Below are 17277 nucleotides of genomic sequence, written 5' to 3' on the forward strand. Positions count from 1 at the left end.
TGTGTACCTTTAGATTGTTTTCTTCTTTTCCTTTTATTTTTATCATGGAGTTTGAAATGTAGTCATAGTCACAAAGCAAAAGATGGGTGCCTTGACTTGAGGCTTGAGCTGATTTTGAGAACTCTGCTCAGGAGTCTGGTTCTTCCTCCAAGGCCAGCGGACTCCCGGCCCTCGATGTCCATTCTCTCCAATACCAATACATGGGCTCTTCTGCTCTCAGTGCCCAGCAGGCCTTTTTGTTGTTTTTTGTGAAGTCAAAGAAGACAGGGAGGTAGGAAGCTGTTTATAAATTGTACATTTTTCTCTAGAAATAAGTGTTTTTTTCAGTAGTATGTTACGTTGACGGGGGGAGGAGGAAGACGAAACAGAACACAGTATTGGGAGCGTCTTCCAAGAACACTGTAGCTCCACAGGGAATGCCAACCAGGGAAGCCACAGCCTCACCTTCACTGCCCTCGCAAATCTCATGCTTACCTCAGCAACCTCAGGAGACTGAAACGTTGGTACTGGCTCTCAGATTTCAGCCTGCCTTGCTTAACTTGGGAAGAGTCTTTAGAAAGACTCAAAGGAGGCTATACCCATCACTCCAAAGATAGAAGGAGGACCTCACTATGTGAGGCAGACAGCTAGGACCTGCCCACTGAGGACAGACTCCTGGTACCCTCATATCAGGTCATTGCAAAGTGGAGTATTTAGTGATTCACCGAAGGATCTTCTCACGCTCAGGTGACTTTGAGGCAAAACACTCTAAAAATCCCCAAGTAAGGGTGGTAATATCTCAGAAACACAAAGCACTGGGCTGCATGTGGTTTATCACATGCAGTGTTTGTAACCCAGAGTTCACAGAAGGAGCTCTGCAAGGGAATAAGGTAAATAAATGGATGTTATAGAGAAAAATGAGCAGACCATTTGTAATAGGTGGCTAATTTCGGCATTAATTTCTCCTTGGTAATTACCGAATGATTGCTGTTTCTGTTTTCTTACATGATATATGAAGCCCAAAAAAGGACTTTAAAAAAGAGTATAAACATTCAAGAGTTAGAATTTAACAGGAAAAAAACAGAGGGAGAGGGGAGGGAAAGTGGCCATCTGAGAGAATACAGAGGGAAAACAAGGGACGTGTCTATGGTTACAGCCAGATTCCAGCCCTTAGCGACTTCCTATTATCCATCATTTGTTAACTAAAACTTATACCAAAACATTAAAAAAAAGACTTGGAAAGATTTTAAATTTTAATGGGTTGGAATCAAATTTGCGTAAGCTTTGCAGCATACGTTATTAATATTATTTTTAAAATTTTAGCTTTTCTTACCTTTTTATACATCTGCATCCCCTGTCTACATAGTGAAGTATAATTTGGAACTATAGATTGGGCTTTGAGTAGTACCTTGGTGCTAATTACTGCTCATTGCCTGGAACCTCAGATGACAGTCATATATGGCCGCAACCCCATCCTCAAAGTTCCTCAGCTACAATACACAATTAGCCCATTAGAGTTACTTTCTTGGGGAGGAGCTCTGAGCAGCTCTCCTGTCTCTTCTCAGCAGTGGAAGAGGCAGTGTCTTCAGTTCAGAGCAAAGACTTTGGAATCAAATGAGCCTGGATTCAAAATCATCCAGGACAAATGGCTGACTCTGAGTGTGTGGGTCTTTCCTTATACAGTGAACACATGTATTGGGCCATTATGAGGCCCACATGCAGAAAGGCAAGGTGGATCCCAGTAAAACCTCAGTGAATGTTCCCACCTTGCTAATGGCTCCCATACCTGTCCTCCCTGTTCTGGGAATACTATTTCCAACAAGGTGGAAACCACCTTTTTGAATCATTTCATGGAGCTAATATTTCAATTAGAGAGAACACAATTAACAAGCAAGTGAGAATCCAATGATGGATGAGTCTTCTGAAGGAACTGATGCAGGGTGAAGGGAAAGGAAGTGACTTCCGACAGGAATGTCAGGGATGGCCTCTCTCAGTTGAACCCTGAGTGACAAAAAGGAACCAAACATGGTAAATGGGATAAAGGGTGTTCCAGGCAGAGGGCAGCAAGTGCACAGGCCCTGAGTGGAGAACACGCTTGGCACATGAGAAGAGGGGAAACAAGGCCAGCGAGCCTGAAGGGTGAGCAAAAGGGAGATAGCAGGGTTGAGGTTATCCAGGTAGGTGGAGCCAATTCAGGGAGGGGTCCTGGAGGTCAGAGTAAAACTTCTTGATTTTATTCTAACTCTAAATAGAAGCTTTTATAGGATTTCAGCCAGAAAGATGATGATCTGCTGCGACCTTTTAGACAATCTGTGATGACTGTGAGGAGCATGGCGAGGAGGAGAGGGATTTGTGGGGAGACTCTTGTGGGCTCTGGGTGAGAGGTGATGGCATCTTGGAGTAGTGAAGCAGTGGAGATTGGGAAGTGAATTTAGATCTATTTTAGAAATACGGCCAGAAGAACATGCTGGTGGATTACATATGGGGTGTGGTGCGGATAGGATGGATATCGAGGATAATTATGTTTCGGCCTATCTGCGGAGTGGTGCCATGGGTGGAATGGGTTTGGCAAGGGAAGTCGGGGGTTGGTTGGATGAGTTCGGCCTGAGAATCCTGCTAGTTATCCCTGCAGAGGTGTCGGGTATACAGTCAGGTCTGTAGCTCTGGAGAGGAGTCAGCTTTTTGTAATCTTTTAGAACCTTGGCTGTGATTTTTTTGTAACCTTTCAGAACCAAGGCCAACTGGGGATGATTTCTCAGCTCTGCGTTTTTCCAAATGTATGACTGTTTCCCCCCAATTCCTTCTCTGTGCTAATGATCTGTCCCTTCTATCCTCCTCCTCAAATTCATCTTTCTTCTCTTAGCCTTGTTATGGAAAGCCCAAATCAGAGAGCTTTACTGCTGGCTTTGAGGATTAGATGTGAATACAGACAACCAAGAAGAACTCCTACAAGGTGTTGTCTGGGTCCAGGAGCACAGGTGTTGGACACTGCAAAGCACTCATCCCTATATCCTAAAGGTCCAGAGCTGTTGAGCTGTGTCTCCCTCCTTCAACATCATAGCATCCCTCTTAGCTTGTCTTCTGTGTCAAGACCCTTTACATAGAGCCCAAGATTCTCCTACTAAAGAAGAGATGAACTGTTTTCTTTCTTATCAGACACTGATTGCAGTCTCCATGCTTGGAGAGATGGTAATTATGAGTGTTGCATGTTCCCTTCCTCCCGCAGTCCTTTTTAAAACCTGTCCTTGCCACCATGCCTCTAAGAGGGACCACCTAGGAGCACTGCTGGAGCAGCATCCCAAATGGGTCTCCCTAACTATGTGCCTGATGGCTGAGAAAGGTGAACATAGGCCCTTCTCCCAGGTCTCAAGCTAGAATAGAAACTTACAGCCTATTCCGATGGGGCCCTGTTTCCCCTGGGATGGAAAAGACTCTGGCCCAGGCCAGGAGGGTGGGGCAGGCAGGAGTGACAATGCATGCTAATTAGCACAGTGCAGAGCTGTCATCAGGAACCCAGAAGCCACATGGTCCCCACCTGATTTGGGGTTGGCACACCAAATTCAAACCAGCTGGCCATTGTTTAGAAATCCTCTGGGTGGGTCCCGACCCTTTCTGGACAACAGAAGGGCTGGTATTTCCTTCCCCTGAGCCCTGTTTTAGTCACTAAGAGACTCTATAAACTCTGGAGCTAGTGCTGTGATGGAGCTGGCCTCAGAGGCACACATACTTTATTTAATTTGTTTGGCAAGTAGGAGCTGGTATGAGCCTAGGATCCTTATTTAGAGGCACAGGGAGGAAATAAGAATCTCCTTCCCTGACTACCTGCCTATAGGATAAAGTCTAAACTCTTTCCCAAGTTCTGTGTGATAGTCCTCCTGCCCATTTCTCTCATCTTATGTCACCATATCTCTACCCTCTCTCTACCAGCTCCTTAACTCCAGCCATTCTGAGCTATTTTTAGTTCCTATAAGGGGCCCGCTTCTCTCTGATCCAGGGTCTGTCTTTATACTCCTTGCTTTGCTGGACACCAGCTTTAATCCCTATTCCTCTGGCTAACTGGTCCTCATCCTTCAGGTTCCAGCTACACTGACCTTTGCTCAGGGAAACCACATTTGATTGGCTGTGCCTGTTGTATGTTTTAGCTTAATGTTGAATGTACCATTTTGTAATTGTCTGTTTACTCAGAACTGCCAGGCCCCAGGGGGACAGGGGCCTTGCTCACCTGGTTATTCATTGCTTCTTCAGTACTAAGCATCAAGAAAACCTTCAATAAATGTGTGAATGAATGGCTCCCTCCAAGGAATCGAGGCCTGTGTTGAGTTCACCCTTTCCCTTTTAACATTTTCTAACCCAAAGCAAAGCTGATGTGACCCCAAGCTCTTCAGCAGTGCAGGAACACAGCAGCGCCCTGGAACCCAAGATCAACATGGTATCCCCAGTCACAAGACAACAGCATGTTCAGAATGTTTCTGTTGCTTAGAAATCATGTCTACCCAGCATATTTAAAAGACAGCACTAGGGAACACATCATGATATGAGCTGAAATTTTAGCCTCAAACATAAAAAGGGCAAAATTCAGTAGAAGTAGAGGGATAGATGAAGAGACTTCTAAACCTGAATTCATCCTCTGTGTTTGCTGCTTGATGCCTGAGAGAACGCAGGCAAAAAGCATATTCCCCATCTGCATCAGTCATCTGATCTTTAAAATGGACACAGTCATCTGCACTTAAACATGTTGTCACAAAGAAAAGGGACAAAGTTGACCCAGTGTTTAGCAAATTTCATGGTACTTAGCACTCAAAAATTATAACTATTGTTGTTATGTTTATTAAAATGAAATATCCTTTAATTTTTGTGGTTTATAGTTTTCTCCTTGGAAATAAGTTCATGAAAGTGAAAAAATAGGGTCACAAAATGACATGTAGAAAGGATTCTTATTTCTGCCAGGGAGTAAACACACACACACACCCACAGTGTGTGTGTATACATATACTGTGTGTGCATATATATGTGGGGGGGGTGTTGGGGGAGTGTAGGGGTGTGTGTGTGCGTATAAAGTCTGGGAGGGTATTATCCAAAGAATTAACAGGAACTTCCTCTGGGAGATGAGTTTATGATTGATTTTAATTATATTACATTTGCTTGACTATTTTCTAACATGAACTTATTACTCATAAAGTGGGTGATGCGGGAGAGGAGCTAACATTTAAAGCAAAAAGAAGGAAACTAGGTAGAGGGCAACAAGGCATGGCATATGCTTATTCCTAGTTGCAGGTCTTTCTGTCTGTTACTAAACTTGGCCCTCCCTTGGGTTTTGGCAGGATTTTTTACCCAGATCTCCACCTTGGCTGACGTGCAGGAGAATGTCATGGAATACCTCCATGTGCTCAGCCGGCCCAAAGTCATCGACCAGGAGCATGATGTGGTGTGGACTGAAGCTTACATTGACAGCACTGTGAGTCCGTGGGGTCCCGGGAAAGAGGCTGAGCTTTACTCCCATCCCCAAATGTGAGAGTTTTCTTGTGTCAATTCCAGAAAATAGCAACTGTATCACTCTTCCTTATTTTTTGGGCTCAATGACATTTTTCTTGATTGTAGTATAGTTTGTGTTGATCACCTCAGCAAGCAGAGTTGGTGAAAAATCATAATGTACTAGAAAGTATGATGTGTACTTCGGAAAGGTAGCTGATCAGCACAAAAGAAATCACAGGGGCCGGGCACGGTGGCTCACGCCTGTAATCCCAGCACTTTGGGAGGCCGAGGTGGGTGGATCACGAGGTCAAGAGATCGAAACCATCCTGGTCAACATGATGAAATCCTGTCTCTACTAAAAATGGAAAAAATTAGCTGGGCACGGTGGCACATGCCTGTAATCCCAGCTACTCAGGAGGCTGACGCAGGAGAATTGCCTGAACCCAGGAGGCGGAGGTTGCGGTGAGCCGAGAGCACACCATTGCACTCCAGCCTGGGTGACAAGAGCGAAACTCTGTCTCAGAAAAAAAAAAAAAAAGAAATAACGTTTTGCTTGTGTCTTTTCTAGTTACTTCTGTCCCGCTTTTTCACATGTTCAAATTCTGTCAGTGTAGCAATGATTACAAGCATGTTCCTAGATTCTGTCCTCGCCATATGTGAGCCCCAGTCCCGGCAATGAATCTTTGTGTTTTAATTGGGAATGTGAGCAAAGCTCAGCTCTAATAATGAATTGAGCCACCATGGAGGCCACAGTTGCATTTTCTTCCCATGCATAAGTGAGAATATGCTTGAATGGTGGTTCAGTAGGCACCGGATTGCTGTTTGAACTCTGGCCATGGGCCCATTCAAAAGCTGAATTCCAAGCAGCAGATTCTGGTGCTGAAATTGCTTAAAAGGAGAAGCTTTGCCAATCATCAAGTAATGGCTCAATGGCTGGGTTTCTTGTGTAATCTCAGGGTGATTTTTCATAGTGATAATGAGTCTGATGGGAGTGGTGTTTTTCATTTATTGATTATAAATGTTCTCACAGGGCCTTTCTCCAGTCATTTTTGTTGGGATTAACATCACATTAATCACTGTAACCCAGACACAGCTGTCCTCCGGAGTGATCTTGATGGCTGTCATGGGTCAGCTTTTCTCTCCCTGGGCTCTCTCATTCCTGCTGCATTTCTGGCAGCTGCAGAGGCAAACTCAGGGCAGGAAAAGCACGTGGGAACTCATTTCAGGGGACACCATGACACAGGCCAGGCCACAGCAGCTTGCCCCGTCTCAGCCTTAAAGAATGCAGGGCAGCCCTGGAAATATGAATGTATCTACTTGTCAAAAAGGGAGACCCCTTCCCCGGGAAAAGTCATCTTGAATAAAGATGGATGTTGAACTCAGAAGGCCCCCTCGATGCTGGGGAGACTGTGAGCTTTTATTAGCTTGAGTCTGTCCCCAGTTTGGTTTTAAATCATGGAAACAAAATAAGCTGCCCCATTTATGTTGGCACCATATTGACAATAGCAACCATGGTGATAACTTCATCTCTTCATCTTACATGTTATTGGGTAAGGCAGGAAAAAATAGGAGTGAGGAGGAGGAGTGTGGCTAGCCAGTATCGAAGTAACCAAATCACTGACTGGCTTTATGTACAAACCGAATAGCCGGTTTGATCAGTCATTTTATTTGTTTCATCGATTTAAAAAAATGTAAGACACAGTTTCTACAATTAAAACGTTATGGTAGTAGCACCTAGATAGACAGATCAGTAGAGTAAAAGGTCCAAAAAAATCAACTACATATGGGAATTTAGTTTATAATAGAGACAACGTATAATAGGGGCTAAGATGGGCTTTGTAATAGATGCTTTTGGGAAAATCAGCCATTTGGAGAAAAATAGAATTAGTTCAGTCTTCACATTATACCCAAGAAAGAAATCCAAGTGGATCAGATGTCTAAATTGTAAAAACTCAAAACCATTACTAATAAGCACTAGAAGAAAACCTGGGTAAATTCCTCTGCGACCTGGATTCTGGGAAAGACTTTCTAACAATGACTGCAAAATCCACAGGCAATAAAGGGAAAAGATAAGTAAGTTTGGCTACTTAAAATAAGAACAAAACAAAATAAAACAAAAACCAACTTTCGTAAGCCAAAAAGATATCTTAAGCAAGGCCAAAAGATAAATGATAAAATAGGTGAAAATATTTGTGGCATATAGCACACATGAAGAATTAATATTTATAATATATAAATAACTTTTGAAATTGAGGAGAAACCCCCAAAATTGCGCTAGGAACAAAATGAGCAAAAAATTAGACAATTCACAAAAAAGAATAAAAAATGGCTTTTAAACATTAGAAAAGATGTACAACTTCATTCATAATAAGAAAAATGCAAATTAAACTATAATGGGATACCATTTCTCATCCACCAGAGTGGCAAAAACTGAAAGCTTAATCATGCAGTCTGTTGGTGAGGCTGTGGGAAAAGGGACACTCTTATTTATTGCTTGTGGGAATGCCAACTGGGGTGATTTCTATGGAGGTGAATTTGCATTTACCCTTTGACCCAGCAATCTTACTTCTAAGAATTCAACCCTGAAGATGAACCACTAATAGCACAGAAGTGTATGTGCACAAGTTTGTTCATTTCAGAATAGCTTGTCATTTCAAAATTCTGGAAGTTACCTAAATGCCTAAACATAAAAGATTGAATAAGCTATGGTATCTACACCTAATGGAGTCGATATTAAGAAGAATGAGAATGACTTGCATTAGCTGATGAAGAGTGATTTACAGAATATACTTCTAAGTTAAATGAGCAAAATCATACATAGCATACTACTTTACATAAGAATTATATATAACATGCTACCTTTTATATAAAAAACAGGAGAAAAAAAGATACATAATTACTCATTTTACAAAAACAGAAACAAAAAACATAGAGTAAACCAGAAACCAACAGAACTGTCATCCCTGCTCAAGCCCTCTCCTCTGCACCACCTCCACATCCTAACAAGACATGCAGAGGAGAGGGCTTGGGAAGGGAATCACGTACCTCTGAGTATACCTTTCTGCACAGTTTCAACTTTTGAAAGCACGTTAATGTTCTATGTATTAAAAAATTAAAACTAAAAAGAATGGGGAAAATTAAAAGTGAATGCAAACAGAACAAAATGAATTCAATAATATTTCAAATGAGTAACAAAGTTTCTCAGAAGGGGAGGAAAAACAAACTTTAGAATATACTATTACACGCAGTATTAAATTTTGAATGCAATACTTTCACTATCTACTCCTCAATCCAGGAAGGACAAAAAGAACTGCAAATAAATTCTAAACTCCATTTCATGTCATTTGTGGTAATACGATTACAGCAATTCTGAATCTATTTTGTGAGTATGGTGGGATTGGGCAAATGTGTAAATGTTGAAGACAAGACATCTGCCTATGGGATTAGACCTGATTGAAAAATCCCAACTCTGTCCTTCGAAAGGGCCTACAAGCAGTGGCACCCAAGTAGCAATGAGTCCTTCCAGTACCCAGATTCTGGCTTCTAAAAACCGCTCCCCACTAAGAGGAGCCTGAGGCCCTTAAAGTAATTGCTAATTCCAGGGCTGCAGCAGGGACGTTTCCAAATAATAATAATAATAATAATAAGCCTGGTATAGTTTGTGCCAGAAACTAAGGCAGTGCTTAAAACAATAATGTGGTCACTTCAAAAGGATGCAGGATTGGCATGAAGAGGCTGTCATTGGTCAAATCTGGGACAATTTGAGCCTCAAAATAAGGAATGACAATAATGGTTTACAACTTGAGTAAAACATAAATCCACATGTTCTTATCAATAATTAATAAATAAATCCCAAACAGATGAACCAGATAGAAAGTAAGTGGGTGAGAAGGGTGCAGTGTATAATGGCTTGCTGACTGGTAAATGCGGAGGGAGTGGTGGAGTTAGAAAAATCACCATTTTGCAACCATTTTAGTAAAGACTGACTAGGCCAAAGGTCTATCAATGGATGCTAAATCTAGGGGGAAAGTCTGATGATGAGCAGCGTATTTTTATGATCTCAAAGTGCTTCTCTAGACTTTTCATTAGTCATGGGGAGGGGGTAGGAATAGCACCTAAACAGTGGGATACTGTGTACACTGTCTTAGTATACTATATATTGGATGAATCTCAGCAACATCTTGGGTGGGTCCTCAACATCATTGGTGGGCATCACCAGTGAGAAACAGATGGACACTGTGTGCCTGTGGAGAAAGACACATCACACTTATGTATTGTTTTGGCCAGGAACACATAACCTGATGCTCACAGCAGACATAAGCTCATGAAGCAGATACAACTTTGCATTAGTGTGATGTCTTGCTTTAGTAATGTCCATCACTTAAATCGGTCATTGTATTAGATTTGCTAATTACATATAGATATAGGAAGTTAGAGGGAGAAATCATTGCTACTCAAGCTTTTGCAGTAAAGAACTTTTGTGATCACAGAGCCAAAGTAGATGGTCTGGGGCAGATCTGGACATGTAGTTACAGAGGAAAGTCTCTGAAGTCTTTTGCTTTGTCTTAAACATTTGCATGAAATTTGCATTCTGTGCCATAATCATCCTTATTTACTTTAAAATAAAATAATATTTCAAGTGGCGCATTATTAAGTAAACTTGGTATGCCAGGATGGCAGAGCTCATTTATTTTACTTCTTCAAGAACTCTTTGAGGTTCATAAAACTAAACCCACAGAATCAGGTTATCCCTAAAATGATAGCCCAACGTTGTTGCTATGCTTCCCGAGGTTCTGTTGCTGTACCTTTGCAAATAGCCCTGATAAACAGATCTCCTGGAGGAATGTTCTGAGGGTTCCTTCTCCTCTTGGTGGTGTTGAGCAACCTGTCAGGCCAGGAAGGACACTGGGGAGTCTGTCTTCCCCTTTCTTAGGTCTGCTAGGTGAAGAGAAGGCAGCTATTGCTTCAGTAGGTATCTCTGACCAGGAAGCAGCAGTTTCTTCCAGCTCCTCATCTGGACCTGGATTCTGCCAGGACGTGAACAAACAAACAACAAAAAAACCTGTCACTTATATGGGGTCAGAATAGGATTCACATGGTGACCTCATCTGTAGAGTCTAAATTCTGAGATTCTCACCAGCTTTGGAACTACCCAGAAGATCAAGCAGTTTTGAGTTTGTAACTGTCCTGACATATTCAGGACCGTTCCAAGCCAGCATTACCCTAAGGTGACCCAGCTTGCAGTAATGAAAGAGACTAGACTCCAGGAGCACTTGGCATTGGGGCTGGTGATTGACCCCATTTTAGTAACCTGATGTTTTGTTGGTATTGGTAGCTTTGGATTTTTTTTTTTTTAAGTTAAGCATATTTATCATCTACCTTAGTTTATTCACTAAGGGCACTGCATGTAGATTAGAACAACATCCCAGGTTTGAATTGCACGTCTGCTCCATGTTTGCTCTGGGACCTTGAGCTGGTTACTTGGCCTCTTTAAGTGTAGTTTTCCTCATTTCTAACATGATGATATGACCTGCCTTCCAGGGTTCACTCTAAGGATGAAATGTCTATGTGTGATGTGAATGCAGTAAATACTATTTACTGTCATTTCCCAATTTTAGAAAACCTAGTGTGAGTTTATCTCCCGGGCTGAGAGAAGTGTTTAAAAATACTCTCCTTTCTTTGAGCTGGGTCTCACATGGTAACTACAACATGATTGATACCATATTCATAATATAATTTGGTAGTTAAGTCTGATGAGTACCTTGGAAAACACTGTTTGTTTAAAGATACTCTTTAATTCTTTGGAATTCATTTGGCTGTAATTATGTGCTGTGAGCCAGGCACTGATGCCTGGGGGTTGGTGCCTGGGTCAGTGTCCCCAGAAAAGACTGGGATTGTACTGCACTAGCCAGGCAGAACCTTTAGTCCCTAACAGCCATACTGAGGAGAGCCCTTGCTGAATTGCACCAGGAAATGGAAAATATGGTAGCAGCCCTCTTCACCATTTGCCAGTTTGCCCCAGGAATACTCGCTGCTGACACTTGTGGCTGCAGCAGCTAACCCAAGGTAACTTAGCCACGAAGTATCTCACGTTTATTATTATTATTCTATAAATATTCTATAAAAAGAATGATGCCTTTTGTTTCCTAAAACATTTTGTTTTTAGTAGTGGTATTTACATTTACAAAATACAGGTAATTCTCGATCGTTAAAATTGTCAACTCCTAGAAAATGTAGCATTCCTACACACATGATGTTAACATCATTCTCCTACAGTTGTTAGTCGAAGATTCATTCGATGAATCCGGTATTTCCAAAATAGGCGACTCTGATGATTCAGACAATTCTGATGTTAGTTCTGCTTAAAAATAATTCCAAGAACAGTTTTTATATTTTATTGTCACGTTGAAAATAGTCAGATTTGCTTCAACCTCAAAAATCATGTTTATGTAAAATTAAATGAGTGCTGGCAGTGAGCTGCACTTTTCTTTTTTCTAAATGGCAAAAGGGTTAACTGGCTGCAGCTTAACTGATTCAGTGTTCTCCCTTGGTGCTGCGATCACGTGTGCCTGTCGCCCTGGACATGTGATCTGGAAGGCCATTCTGGTGCACGAAGCACATGTCTGTTCCCCACGTTTGAGCTGCAAGCTCACTTGAAGTCAGCCGTCTTTATTCCCAAACCTATTGATGCCAGTGGGAATTTTATCATCATTGTATAAATTAATTAAATATTATTTAAAGCAACAAATTGTGAGTATGAAAAGGAAGTCATTGCTTCTGTGAATAATGAATGTCTTGGAAAGACTCTAAGGAAAGTTGCAAAAAAAAAAAATTACCACTGTGTTAAATATGGGCAAAGCAACCATAAAAGACCAGGGAGGAAAAAGAAACAACATCTTCTCTGCATTCAGAGAAAATTGATACTTAATTTTTCTTTCTTTCTTTCCATAGGGTAATTTTCCTTGATTTGTTTGTGTTATCCCTGGTTGATGTAGTGGATCTGGGGGCTGGGTTAGTGTCTGCTTATTGTCTTATTGTCTCTTAGTGGCCTCAGGCAGCTGTGTCCTCTAAGAAGGAGAACACATCTTACCAGACACAGAGAAAGAGGTCACTAATTGGTGTGTGAGTGGCTGTGATTTCCAGATAGAGACAACCAACACACTCCTGTTATGTGGGTCAGCATCGCCTGTATGGCTAAGCTAGTTCTCTACTGCTCTTTATCAAATCAGCACAGACTTAGGGGCTTTAAACAACACAAGTTATCTTCTCCAGGTTCCATGGATCAAGAGTCTCAGCACAGGTTAGGTGGCTCCCCAGCTCAGGGACTCACAAGGCTGCAAGCAAGTATTGGCTATACTGCAGGTCTCATCTGCAGCTCAGGGACCTCTTCTAAGCTCATTCAGCTTGTGGTCAGTACTCAATTCTTTGCCCTTATAGTTACCATTTTCTTGCTTGCTGTCAACTGGGAACCACTCCCAGTTCCCAGAGGCCACCCAGAGTTCCTTGCCATGTGGCCCCTGTAGGCTGTTATATAATGCTGTTTGCTTTTCTCCAGGTCAGCAAGAGCGCAACTCTCTGATTCTTCACCTTCTCTCAAAAGCTTCTTCTATTAAGTCAGGCTGACTCAGCATCATTTCTTTTTTAATTAACTCCAAGTCAATTAGTAATCTAATCATGCCAGAGATATCCCTTCAGCTCACACTCAAGGGGAGGGAATTTGATGGGGCATGTACATGGGGCAGAAATCTTGGGGGCCATTTTTGGATCCAGACTACACCAGTGGCCTGTGTCCATGTGCTATGGTCTGAGAGGGAAAGATAATGCCAGAAGGAAATGCAGCTGTATCTCCTGCAAACTGTCAAGAGAAAGTTTCAGGGCAGCTATGTCCATTCTTCATCATAATATTTCTACCTAGCACTGATGTTTCCCAGAGGAGCCTGGTTCTCTTTGTTGTATTGCAGTCTGAAAGGGACCATGATTCCTTTAGGAATCAGAAGACCTGCGACCCTGCTGATATATATTATTTCTACTAAATACTAAGGAAGTAGGTATTTGTTGATTATCTGTAGATTTGGGCACTTGTACCCAAAAGATGGCTTAATATTTTACAGGTCTAACCCTTCTTTCTCTGTAATTATCTGGGTAGTTAAGGAAAAGGAATCCCTCCTTACGTGATTCATCAGTTTTTGTGGCTGAAAACCCAGCAGTAATAAATATAATTTTATCACTGATTTAATGCTTAAATAAATAGCTTAAAAACGGCCCGTGAGTGTGATGCTTTCCCTATTAATTATACATCGATTCATGGAGTTCTGGTTCTGGACAAGTTCAAGATAAAAGTTTGACTGTGAACAGAAGCTGAGTTTGGGTTCTTCCACATGACAGCCAACCACTGCGTTTAACCAAGGCACATTCTAGAATCAGAGACTGACAAAACTTCCTTTCAGGGCCTATTCTCCCCTCTTGTTGCTCCCAGTCAGATGAAATATTCTGTTTCCTGCTTGACTATTCTGTTTCATTTATTTTCCTGGTGAAACCCAAATATGACTTAATATTAATGACATTAATTATGTTTAATAAGATCTCATGTATTAATTGACAAAACAGCAAACACCAGAATTCTGAAATTCACAGGCCTCTCATCTCAATACAAGTCATGCATAGTCATTATCTCTTAGGTGTAGAGCAAAAGATCATTAACAGTGGAATTTGTTCCATGTTAAAAGCAAATGACTTGTGCTTTGGAGTGTGGTCTTAATCTGCTTGGAAATGCTATTCAACTTCCTGTGCAGGATGGAGCCAGTATCAAACCAAGGAAGCATCCCCTCCAGGGGAGTATACATAGACCGCAGTGACACGCAGAAGGGAAGCAAAGAAATCTTTTAGAAACAGTGGGAATGTGACCATTTAAAATAATGAGAATTCATTATCAAACCCTCTTGCCCCTCCCATTTGCTGGTAATGCAATTCAGTAGGCAATTTGTAGGAACTTTCAAACCAGTTTAGTTGCATTTGCAAAAAAATCCCTCCTCCTCACCCCCACTAAGTCCAACTTGGAGAAAACACTTTACATTTGATAAATTGCACATTTGTTTCAATTTCCCATCTAGGAATGGCACCTAGGCCATTTAGGAGTCGTTTGGGTGATTGCTTTAAGCTACAACCTCTCACTGCCTAAAAGCAATTAAACGGGGGGGTCAAAGCCATCCCAAGGATGTTGTCGGGGCTTAGAGATGGAATTTACAGTGTTTTCCCAAGACACTGCTGCATATCAAAGAAGTTCAAATTGTCAAAGAAACACACGTAAAGATAAACATAAGCCATCCTGCTGGGGTGTGGAACAGAGAATGCCATCTGCATTACATGGCAAGGAGGAAACTGATTACATTGGGACCTCTATTTCATAGCAGATGGGTTCATTAAATTTAATAGCCTCCAGAGCCTTTAGAAACCGTGTTAAAAACATGTGGAGCATGCTGTGACACTTCACTCTGGCCCCACAGTCATTATAACTCTGGCACAGACTATAAATATTACAGTACTTTATTTCCATTGAAACAGATTACTGTTATGATTATTTTTTTTCCAGGAGATGTTAAGAATATGAGTGTATTCCTGATTTTTGGTACCACTATAACCATCCAAATATTTTCCTCTTCCATTTGATTCTAGAGTTTTCTATTAAACAGATTTTTTTTTTCTGAGCTTAACCATATTTTTTTCTTTGAGTTGGTGTTAAAAAAAACTATCTTGCATGTTCTGCACATGTACCCCAAAACCTAAAATGCAATTAAAAAAAAAAGAAAAACTATGAATTGATGATATAAAACTATTACCTTCAGAAAAGATGTCCTAACACTCTAAATGTATGACTGTCAACTAGTAGAATGCTTAGGGCTAAAAATGAAAATGATTTCTAGATTTCAGGTGTTTATTGTTGTTTCTGCTTTTATGGATTAATGATTTGCAAATGTCTGTAATGAAAGAACAGCCTCTATCCTCTGCCATATACAGATATATAAGAGCATCTAGCCTGAATAATCATACAGCCTGATGGATTATTCAGCAATCTTTGTTTACAAGTCACAGCTTCCAGTGCAAAGTGGCAATGGTCAGAATGGCAGTTTGATGACTCTTGGAACTGGGAGTCTATGCAGTTCCATCTTGAGGCATGACTAGATTCAGATGTTGTATTAGTTTCTTCTTGCATTACTATTAACATAAAGAACTACCTGAGACTGGGTAATTTATAAAGAAAAGAGGTTTAATTGGCTCAGGGTTCCATAGCCTGTACAGGAAACATGGCTGAGGAGGCCTGAGGAAACTTACAATCACGGTAGAAAGCAAAGAGGAAGCAGGCACATCCTATAGGGTTGGAGCTGTAGGAAGAGAGAGAGTGGGGAGGTGCCACACACTTTTAGATAACCAGATCTTGTAAGCACTCACTCAACTCACTATCACGAGAGCAGCAAGGGGGGGCATCTGCACCCATGATCCAGTCACCTCCCAGCAGGCCCCTTCTCCAACATTGGGGATTACAATTTGACATGAGATTTGGGTGGGGACATAGACCCAAAGCATATCGGGGGTTAATTCTAATATCATTTTGACTTGTTCCTTGACTCTTACTGGCTTAATTCCCAGGCAGGATCTTTCTACATGGTGGCAAAAATGGCTCTACTGTTTTCTGCATCTAACATGATGTTCTTAACTTTCATTATGTTCTTTATTTATTTGCCTTTCAGCATCTATATTAAGCCTATGCTAGATAGGCCTGTTTGGGTCACAGCCCAACATTGAGAGGTAAGATGGACCTACCACTTAACGGCCTGAATCTCACAGAGTGAGGAGAAATCAATCCAAAAGGAAATTGAGCCTTGGAGGACTGAGAAGTACCAGAGTCCTCCACGGAACTTGTTGGTAGAATCCAAAACCAATCCATGCCCAAGATCATGTACCATATCAGCATGGTATTAATTACGATACCATATTGTTAAGCTATGGAGCCCTTCAGTTAAATGTCTTTGTGGACCCTTTCATATGAAATACAGAGAAGCAGAGGTCCTCTGGTAGATATCAGAGAATGGAGACATGAAGCCTAGTTGCTTGGCCACATCCCAGGGAGGCTCTGAAGTATTGTTTTCATCTTTCCTGGCACTGCAGAGCCTAGGTAGTATTCTAAGTAATCAGGTGTCAACCTCTGAGAATAGTTGTGTAGAATTCTTCGCTGTGGATTCTCTGTTGTACCCTTAAGTTTAAACAGAGTGCTGGGTTGAATCCAGTTAGGTAAGATGGCTGTGGGGATTGGGAGGTTGTGTCTGCATTTGAAAATCAAATTGAGGAAGTTATTATAATAGTATTACTATTTTATCGTATTTCAGCCTTATTTTTCTTCATCACTTCTGATGGTCAAACTCTGGCTTGTTGCACATCTGTTACCTCTCAGAAAGCATTAGCTCTAGGCAAGAGAACCCACTCAAGCTGGGAGAAATTCACTGGATGGATTCAGGGGCAGCCCCAGGAGGGACAAGGACCATCAAGGAGCAAGAAGCCACCAAGAGCAAACGACCACCCTCTTTGTTCTTTCTTCCTTTTTCCTTTGCTCTTTCTTCTTGTCTCTCCCACCCACCACCCCTGTCATGGGTGAAACACAGTCCCCTGGTCTCCTCCATGTCCTGGCTTTACATAATGTCCCAGTTCAAATCTAACAGGGATGAAATCAGTGTGTGTGTATATCTGATTTTACGTTTCTGAGCAGATTATACATACAACTCACTCTAGCCCATGGTTCCACTGAGGTCAGATGTCCATCTCTTATCCAATCAG

The 17277-nt window shown here is 41.5% G+C and overlaps 1 protein-coding gene across 28 annotated transcripts in view; it reads left to right on the forward strand.

Moving 5' to 3' along the window:
- The window catches only part of CACNA2D3 (calcium voltage-gated channel auxiliary subunit alpha2delta 3), a 923853-nt gene that overhangs the window by 615281 nt on the left and 291295 nt on the right, over positions 1-17277 (forward strand). For all 28 annotated transcript variants that reach the window (XR_008476741.2, XM_078351196.1, XM_078351197.1 and 25 more), the window contains one exon: positions 5301-5434. Coding sequence is in view for 27 of the 28 variants with exons in the window: in XM_078351196.1 (XP_078207322.1) it covers positions 5301-5434 (134 nt within the window). In the remaining variant the exon portion in view is untranslated. The remainder of the gene's footprint in view (positions 1-5300; positions 5435-17277) is intronic.

Source organism: Callithrix jacchus, chromosome 15, assembly GCF_049354715.1.
Source record: "Callithrix jacchus isolate 240 chromosome 15, calJac240_pri, whole genome shotgun sequence".
NCBI lineage: Eukaryota > Metazoa > Chordata > Mammalia > Primates > Cebidae > Callithrix > Callithrix jacchus.